General features: G+C 45.1%; 1 protein-coding gene across 1 annotated transcript; it reads right to left on the reverse strand.

The window, feature by feature from the left end:
* Positions 1-4,064: 4,064 nt before the first annotated feature.
* LOC109320069 (proto-oncogene Mas-like) lies at positions 4,065-5,103 on the reverse strand. Its single transcript, XM_019550004.1, has one exon. The coding sequence runs from the start codon at positions 5,101-5,103 to the stop codon at positions 4,114-4,116; it is 990 nt and encodes a 329-aa protein (XP_019405549.1). The 3' UTR covers positions 4,065-4,113.
* Between the last annotated feature and the right edge of the window lie 4,535 nt (positions 5,104-9,638).

Below are 9,638 nucleotides of genomic sequence, written 5' to 3' on the forward strand. Positions count from 1 at the left end.
TTACATAATTATTGCTAGGCAGATTTTCTACATAAGTTTCATTTCTGTAGAAATGACACTTTTAGATAAGAAATGAAATTTACAGAATGCGCATGTGTAGCTTAATGCCAGTGGAGAAAAGTACAAAGCGTTTATTTTGATTAACAGTCGACTTCAAGGTCACATAAATGTGAGAGTGCCGTGCGGCAGTTATACAGAAAAGAGAAAATAATATAAAGTCTTTGCTAAAAACTATAAGACAGTTACAGATTTCATAGTCATTTGGGCTGGAAGGGACCCCAGAGGATTATCGAATCCAGCCCCCCACCCCAGGGGCAGGAAGTCAGCAGGGATCATAGGATCCCAGCAAAATAAGCGTCCAAATGTGTTTTGAAGGGGTTCAAAGTGGGTGCTTGAACCACCTCTGGTGGCAGTCTGTTCCAAACCTTGGGGGCTCTGACAGTGAAGAAGTTATTTCTTATGTCCAGCCAGTGGAGTTTGTGACCACTCGATCTTGTCATCCCTTGGAGGGCTCTGGTGAACAGTCATTCCCCCAGATCCTGATGAGCGCCCCTGATAAGGTGGCCACCAGATCACCCCTGAGCCTGCGCTTTTCCAGGCTGGATAGCCCCATTGCTCTCAGCCTCTCATCATAAGGTCTGTTTTCCTGATCTCTGATCATGCGCGTGGCTCTCCTCTGCATCCTCTCAAGCTTCTCCACATCCTTTTTGAATTACAGAGCCCAAAACTGGACACAGTACTCTAGCTGCGGCCTCACTACGACCAAGTACAGAGGGAGAATGCTGTCCTGGGATCTGCTTGAGAAGCATCTATGGATGCAAGCCAGCATTTTGCTCGCTTTACTAGCCGCAGCATCACACTGAAGGCTCATGTTCACCTTGTGGTCAATCATGACCCCCAAGTCCCTTTCATCTGTAGCGCTAACCGTCGTAACACTACCGAGCCTATAAGCACGGCCCAGGTTTTTCCTCCCATGGTGGAGAACCTTGCATTTTTCAGTGTTGAACACCATCAGGTTCTCATCCGCGCATTACATGAGTCTGTCCAGATCCACCTGGATCACCCTCCTGTCCTCAGCTGTGGATGCTTTACCCCAGAGTTTGGTGTCGTCGGCAAACTTGGCCAGTCCACTTCTGACACCAATGTCCACATCATCGATGAAGATGTTAAATAGTATAGGCCCTAGGACAGAGCCCTGAGGGACCCCACTGGTCACAGAGCACCAAGACAATTGGTTCCCGTTGACCACCACCCTCTGGGTCCTGCCGCAGAGCCAGTTCCCCAGCCAGCGGATTGTGGTGATGTCAAGGCCGCAGTTAGCCAGTTTAACCAAGAGGTGATCATGGGATACCAGATCGAAGGCTTTTTTAAAGTCAAGGTATATGACGTCGATCTCTTCCCCTTTGTCCAGGTGATAAGTCATCTGGTCATAAAAGGAAATGAGACTGGTCAAGCAAGACCTACCCACAACAAGCCCATGCTGGATATCCCTCAGGATATTGCCTTCAACTAGTCTGTTAAGGATGGCCTCCTTGATAAACTTTTCCAAGACTTTCCGCAGGATGGAGGTCAGGCTGATGGGCCTGTAGTTTGCCAGATCTACTTTCCTCCCTTTCTTGAAGATAGGCATGACATTGACCCTCTTCCAATCACTGGGCACTTCACCAGAGCACCAAGAACTCTCAAAGATCCATGCCAGGGGCTAAGCTATGATGCTCGCCAGCTCCCTGAGTACCCTTAGGTGTAACCATCAGGACTGGCTAACTTGAAGGTATCCAGCCTGTCGAGGTGTTCCTTCACAAGGTCAGCTTCGATGGAGGGCAAGGAATCTCCCTTGCACAGGCCTCCCTGACCCATAGTGGGCGGGGCTGTCCCATGGGGCTGATAGAAAACTGACGCAAAGTACCCATTTAGCACGTTCGCTTTTTCCTGGGCATCAGTTGTCAGTTGCCCCATCTGGTTTAGCAGGGGTCCAATGTTGCCCTTGCTTTTCCTCCAGCTCCCCACATATCTAAAAAAGGACTTCTTATTGTCCTTGATATTTGTAGCTACCTGGAGTTCCATCACAGCCTTGGCTATCCTGGTTTGCTCTCTGCAAGTCCAGACTAAAGCAGAGTATTCTTCCTTGGTAGCAGTTCCAGTCCGCCATCCTTTATAGGTCCTCCTTTTAAGACACAGGAGGTCTGCCAGTTCCCTGGAGAGCCAAGGGGGCTACTGTGCCCTTTTGCTGCCTTTCCTCTGAGAAGCCAGCTAAAGGGCACAGTAGCCCCCTTGGCTCTCCAGGGAACTGGCAGACCTCCTACAGATATCCAGCTAGCTACAGATAGCCAGTTTTCCAATAGGGAACACCAGAATTCCTGATAGGGAGGCCAGTAGCAGGACCCTGCCTACTCAGAGCTGGCACCTTGGACCCAACTGGCTGTGGCTGACCTCCTGGACAAATGAGGCCAGGGGGACATGCTTAGACAGTTCAAAGCAGGCCTCCACTCCCGGAACATCTTCCGGGTGATAGCTGCCCAGATGGCCAGGCAGGGGGCACAATGGCAGTTACCCTTTTTATTCTTGTATATAAGACATATTTTGTATACTGTTGTATGTGTGAATACCAGGGGACACAACTCCTAAATGATAATTGAGAAGGTTGCCTATTTCCTACATTGCTATTTTAACTACAGGAAGGACAAGAATGAAGCATGGTCTGTTCATGTTGCAGATACAGAAAGAAAGAATCATTCTTTCACCCACCTCCGTGCCAGCTACTTGCAAGGCTGGCCTTTATGGGCATGTGCATCTTGCCTGCCCCCCCGCCAGTCTCATTCAGGCCAAATAAGGCCAACAGTGAAAATCTGAGCATGAAGTAATATTGATGAGGATATTAGCCTATGATCAGCTCCATTCTGATCTTAGCTATATAATATGTGTGTTTCTGTTTTGATTGGATTTGTTTCTTCTGGCTGTGCAGGACTTTGCCATTTTCTACCTTTACCTTAGAAGTGGCTTAAATGAACATTTTAACACCTGCATGACAACTAAAATAAACAGAAGATTTCATGCGAGGGAAATAATCAAGTCTCAAAGTCTTAAAGTATGTTATCTTTTTTATTCTTGTTTCCTTTTATTGTCTGAAGCTATATTTCTTATAAGACATATTTTGTATACTGTTGTGTGTGTGGATGACTAGGACACAAGATACTTTTGCTATATCTTTTACTATATCCTCCTAAGATATAAGCATATAATATGTCTATGTAAATACATCCTAAATGTTTATACACAGATATATACCTATACACATACACAAATTATATACATATACACATATACAAATATATCCAGACATACAGTAAATGTTATTATGCATATGTACTTTTCCATTACTTCTCATTGTAATATGTTTGGCAATAGAAAGCAGATGTGATAAAAGAACAAAGGTTTCAGCTGATCTACTGTAAATCTTTTAGTTAAGAGAGATAACATCTCATTGCTTTAAATATAAATATTAAATTTCTCTACCCCAGGAGTTGCTGGAGTAGGTGGGATAAAAAATTAGTCCCATAACAATATTATGCGAGTGAACAATTAACTCATTAAATATACATTTACAACTATCAAATTAGCCAGAAAAAATTAGTGCCAAAGAATAGTAATGTACAAATATCATCATGAGAGATTTGTTGATATTACAATAACAGGTTGCCTGTTTACAAAGAAAAGAAAAGGGGCCAGTTTCCAATCTCAAATGTAGATTAATGTCAATCTGGAGAAGTTGTACTGAAATTAGTAGTGCGACTCCAGATTTACATGAATATAACCACAGTCAGAACCTGGTCTAGAGGAAGAAGAAACCAATTAAGTTCAAATATTGAAATGAATGTTCTAAGAAAAATGAATTAAAACTGTGCTGTGAAAGGGTCTCAAAACAGTTTATTAGGTCTGGTCCTTTTCATTCACTCCAACAGATTTTAACATGTGGCAACATTGTCATAGTGCAATACATTTCATAGTTTGTTTTTTCAAATGAATATGTTACTGTACTAAAAACAAGGCAGAAAGAGTCAATCCATGCACACCATGTTTTACTTTGCTTTTGAATGTTCTTGAACATTAGTGAGCTCATTCTGAAGCAGCTCTTTGATAGACAGCAGTTTCCTGAGATTCTGGTTCTGATCCATCTTTGAAGGCCCTGTCAAAGACTACTTTGAGGGATTCTCTGAATCGTTTTCCCTTACTACTCCCCACCAAATAATAAATGAGGGGATTGACAGCGCTGTTGATGGTGGACAGTAACATAAAAAGAGTCCCCATTACTTCTGAAAATAATGAATTATAATAATACTGCAAGAGATTCAGGATCCTGAGAGGCAAGGCAAAGATAAGGAAGAGAATGACTGTAGTCACTATGATTTTGTAGAGCTTTGAAGAATGAGATGTTAGGGAGGTTTTACAAGTCTTCATGACAAGGATCAAGCTGGATAGAATCATGAGTGGAGCGCACAACAAGAAATTCAGAATAGAAAGGAAGATAATCATTCCATGGCATATTTCCTTGTAACTTTCTAGTGGCTCTTCAGTAAGTGTATCAATGCATACACAATATTCTGCAGTAGAGACCAGACAAGAAAATGTCCACAAAATGGCGCACACAATAGCTGACTGGTACCTCAAGCGGTGACATCGGTACCATACTGGGTAAAGTACACATAAACACCTCTCAACACTGATGACAGTTAAGAAAAAGAGGCCAGTGTTATACCCAAAAAGGAAGGTAAAACCGAAGAAGGTTAGTGTTTGGTAATTACCAGTATTGTTTTCAGAAGCTGAAGTATAGTGAAGTAACAGAACAAAGTCACAAAGGAGTAAGCAGGCATCAGCCACACACAGGTTGGCGATGTAGACAGTGAAAGGGTTCCTTCTGATTTTAAAACAGAGGAACCAGAACATTAGTCCATTCTCAACCAAGCCAAGGAAGGAGATGATCATCATTAGCCAAACTAAACCTGTTACAAATACAGATGTGTTTTCAGTAGAAGAGTTTCCTGTTGTTATATTATAATTCTTGGAGTCTTCAGTGAAAGTAGAATAGGTCACATTCCACTTGTCCATTTGGAAACCTTCACTTGTGATAAAAGCTCCTTTTTTCCTACAAATAAGACAACAAGATGTATCATAAACAAATATATTTCCATAAAAGCCAGGAAAGACTCCCTGTGTCTGAAGAAGGGTGTGTGTGCCCGAAAGCTTGCTAAGAACTTTTTTCTAACTACTCGGTTGGTTTAATAAAAGATATCACATCTACTCAAAGAACCTTGCCTGCCTATGTTCACATAAAGGATTTTTTTTTCATTCAGATAATCAGAAATATAGAGAACAGAATGGAATTTGGTATACCTGCAGCCTGGTCTTAAATGAGATGAGAAAGGGATTCAGTTTGTGTTCACTCCACCCTCAGCTTTGTACACAGCTACTAGAGTTTTTCAATTCTGGGCTTCTGAAATACTTGCTTCCCTGAAAAAGATTATAAATTTACCCTTTACTTCAAAAATCCATTGCTAATTGTTATTGTTAATACTGATATTAAACACCATAGTTAAATGTCAGTAATGTCCAGAAGCCATTGTGTATTGTGGCGGTGAAGTGAGACTTGAGTCTATATTTGCATTGCAACTATGAGGTCTCTAAAGACTTGAATTCAGTTCATCCCAAAATTATGTCTCCCTCAGAAGAATTGTCCTACTTTACTTCTAAGGCAATTAGGTCTCCCATTGCCTCAATGAATAACCCAATGTGTTGATCATGTTCCATCCTTCAGAGATGCATAGCTCTCCCATTCTCTCAATAGACACCAGGTAAACTTGTATATCTCCACAGTGCCTCCCCTTTCCCCTGTACCCTTCCTCCCACATTCTGCCCAGGGAGAGACGCTTACCTCTCCTATGCTCTCAGTGAATGAAATAATGGGCTGCTACATGGGCTTCCGTCATGTCAGCATTCATCTTGATCTGATTCATGAAGAGGTGCAAGACCCTGTTAGAATGCAATTCATTCAGAGGAGAGGCATGTCTAGCTAGTAGCATTGCCCTGACTTCCATGGTCTGGTGGAAGAGAAGGATAAGGTGACCAACTTTTCCTCAATAGCCTAGTAAGTTTAAGCACTTACCTAGCATGAGAGAAGTGGTTCTAGGTCCCATGCATCTTCAGGGTTTTTTTAATCTGGCCCTTCCCAGCCAAGTTTTCTAACTCCTAGGCTGGGCTCTGGATATACTTCAGTCCCCCTCTGAAGCTGGACCATTGAGCAGAAAGAACAGCAAGTGTCACAGGGCCAGAAAGAGAGCAAGTGAGAGAAAGAATGACACTCTTGCCCAGTGAGGCAAGTGCTACCCTCTGGAAGGGGCAATCCTGGGTTCTGGTCCTAGCTTCCAGGTTGCTTCTGTTTTTCGGCCATTGACTTTCTAATGTCAAATACATAAACAGACAATAAAACAAACAGGAAGGTGTGGATGTATCCTAGGGTGCAGACAGAAATGACAATTTTAGAGGAATCTGGCCCCTGAAAGCACTCTACAGCTATGACTAAACACACGTCCACAGCTGCAGAGCACTTTAAAAATGGCTGATCATGTGAAAAATTAACCCTGGTATTAAATGGAGTCCCCTCACCAGCCTGACTCCCCCAAATACCCCAGCTGTCCTGAGATGGGGCTGTGAGGCAAAGGGAGCTCCATTCCCCACCTCGTTCATCTCTGGCCATTCAGCAGCTGGGGGCTCCCTTGCTCCTGGGAGGTTGCTGGAGCACCCCCACATGCTGACCTGGGCCAGTGCAGGCTGCCTCCATTCCCTCCCCACCCCCCATTTCCCAACCCAACAGGCAAATATGTTGTGGGGGGAGGGTGCTTTAACTCATGGCACTTTATGGTAAGTTCCATGAGTTACAGGAGAGCCCTAAAGTCTGTCTGCACCCCTAGTGATGAGGGCATCCAGCTGCAAGGGAGTTCTTTCTTCCAGTCCCTCCTGCCAGGCTTGTTTAGGCATTTTACATGAAAGAGTCATTGGTTAAAATGTATTAACAGTATTAGGAGCAGTGAGCAAAACCCAGGATTAGCTAGCTTTCTTCTAGGACAGTGCCTACCTTATTGGGCGACAGGCTCAGGTTCTCTCTAATTTGCAGGGCTACTCATGTAAATCTTCCACTCTTAGCTGCAAACAGGCCCACCTTCAGCAGGAGGGATAGAATTATTCTTAGCCTATCCTAGCCCGTGGCCTGGTGTCTCAGCCATTCTCCAGACAGGCAGAAAGTATAGATTCCAACAGGGTGAAGTGGACCTAGAACTCAGCTCTCCCAACTGCTAGGCAAGTGCTGTAACCAGCAGACTACTGGGCAAAAGGTGATTGGTCCACTTGGACATTCAGAAAAAGAGAAACACATAATTAGTGACCGCCTAGTTCAGTGTTCATGACTTGCTCAGCATCATACAAGGACTCTGTACTAGAGGCAAGAATGAAATCCAATAATCCGCGTTGACAGCATTCAGCTGCTATAACCACAACACTACCCTTCTCTTCCAACAAGCCCCTGTTTTATTCAATACACACAGCCCAACTTCTACAACAAGTTAGACAGAGGCCTATAGACAGTTGTCCTCTTTATTTTACAACCCTGATTTGTTCATAAAACAGATTCATCCTCTGCACTAAATGAGGCAAGGGTCCCGCAGAAAAAGCGAAATGTGATTATGTAAGGTGTGGTTTCAAGGCAGAAGGGGATGGTCAAGGGCTAGACTCTGAGGATAGGTGAGATCAGAGTTTGCTTGCACCACTAAAGGAAGAGACCAAGGGCCTTCCAGAGACAGAGGAGCAGACCAGATTGGTACCCGGCCAGTGGAGATGGAGAGGTATATACAAAGCAGATCCTATGGCATGTTAAGCTGGAAAACACTCTGAATTCTAGTAAGAAGTTCTTCAGCATTCTGGCTACTTGGCGGTGAGCATTAGATATTCTCCTGGCCCAGCCAAGGTGGAGAAAGGGTTAAATTCCTATACCTAACATGAAGAGATTGCGGAGGAGCTCTGCAGCAGAGAGGCACTGAGATCAGATTCAAGTGACCAGGAGGGAGGAAGTTGATTACATTAAGTGTAGGCTCTCATGCTTTGGGACCTATGGGAACTTGTACACAACACAGGGATTTTATGCTCCCTAAATTGAAGTGGTGATTTTTTAAAAACACCGCATCAATTTAGGTCGAAGAAAAATCCCATGTTGTGTACGCCTGTGTCAGAGCCCGATCCTTACCTGCCTCTCCAACCGCAGGGAGGGGATAGTGAGCTGCTAGTGGGTAGAGTGGTCCCTGAGCTGCGGGGGTGGGGGGTGCTTTCCTCCACAGCAGCAGCAGCCCCCCTCCTCCTCCAGGCAGCGCCTACCCACAGGCAACCAGTTCAGGCAGTCCTGGGGGGCACTGCAGCCACAGAAGGAAGCACCGGGCCCCCACACAGCTCAGACAGGCAGGCAGGCTCCAGGGAGTAAAAAAAAAAAAGATCAGGCTTGCTGCTTTTTTTTTTTTTTCTGTGGAGCCTGCCTTCCCAGGCTGCTGCCAGACTGCCTGCATGGGCTGCCTGCACAGCTCCTCAGCCACATGGAGCCCAGTGCTTCCCTCCATGGCTGTAGGGTAGGAAACTAAAACTCCTCAGAGGTGTTTTACTTTGCAGCACCCCAAAGTCATTTGCTGCAACCCAAAGTCATTTAAGGCACATTACGATGCTGAATGTCCTACAGCAATGCCATTAAAGGCAAAAGGCATTTAACCCACTTTGAAGTGTCATCTACAAACGTTCCAAGATTTTACCAAGGGACATGCAGGCACAGCAACTGGCACTGTAGGGGTGGCTGCAATTCCTGCCCACAGCCTCCTTCCCCCACCCCCAACCCCCCTACCAGGGTGGGCAGACTGCACCATGAGAGCAGTTGTTGGGGACTTTTTTTTAAGTCCGCAAAGCAAGTGAAAATTTTTCCCCTTGCCCCCCTGCTCAGTCACATCCCCTCCCTCACTTCCCCCCACCTGCCACTACCACTATCTCTGCTGTCTCAGGAGTAAGGGGAGTTCCAGAGCTGCTTCAGCCAAGCTCAGTACTCCTCCACTTCCACATCTTCCTATGCTTGCTCTTGTACTTCCCTAAATTCATAATTCTGCTCTTCTATCTCCATCACTGCTACTCTACCTTCCTGACCTTTTATCTCTGTTCCTCCACCTTCATGGCAACTGCTATCATTATGACTATGAGGGAGAAGGACCCAGTCAGCTTCAGGGCCTACAGAGCCAGCAGACCTCCCTATCGTGGGTGCCCAGGCAGACACTACTGAAAGTGATGCCTCTGGTGCTGCCCTTGGTGGGGTGGAGGGTCTTCACATTATTTTCCTGTTGTGGTTCTTCCAAATGTAATGTTGTGTTTGGTGGGAGGAGGTGGAGGAGTTATGTATATAGCCACGGACCCACTGGAGAGAGGAGTGTGAGCTTGGGAGGGGCATTGGGAGAGAGGGAAGGGATCTCCCCTGGTTGAGAAAAGGCAGAAGAAGTTTTCTATACTTGAAGTGAATGGATGTTAGAATAGTTGGGAAGTACAGCTGGGACGGGCTGGAGGGTTTGTTG

This window comes from Crocodylus porosus, unplaced genomic scaffold (genome assembly GCF_001723895.1).
Source record: "Crocodylus porosus isolate Cpor-Errol unplaced genomic scaffold, CroPor_comp1, whole genome shotgun sequence".
Classification (NCBI taxonomy): Eukaryota; Metazoa; Chordata; order Crocodylia; family Crocodylidae; genus Crocodylus; species Crocodylus porosus.

Coding starts and splice junctions, on each gene's coding strand:
- LOC109320069 (XM_019550004.1), bottom strand. CDS start 5,103: ATGGACAAGTGGAATGTGACCTATTCTACTTTCACTGAAGACTCCAAG.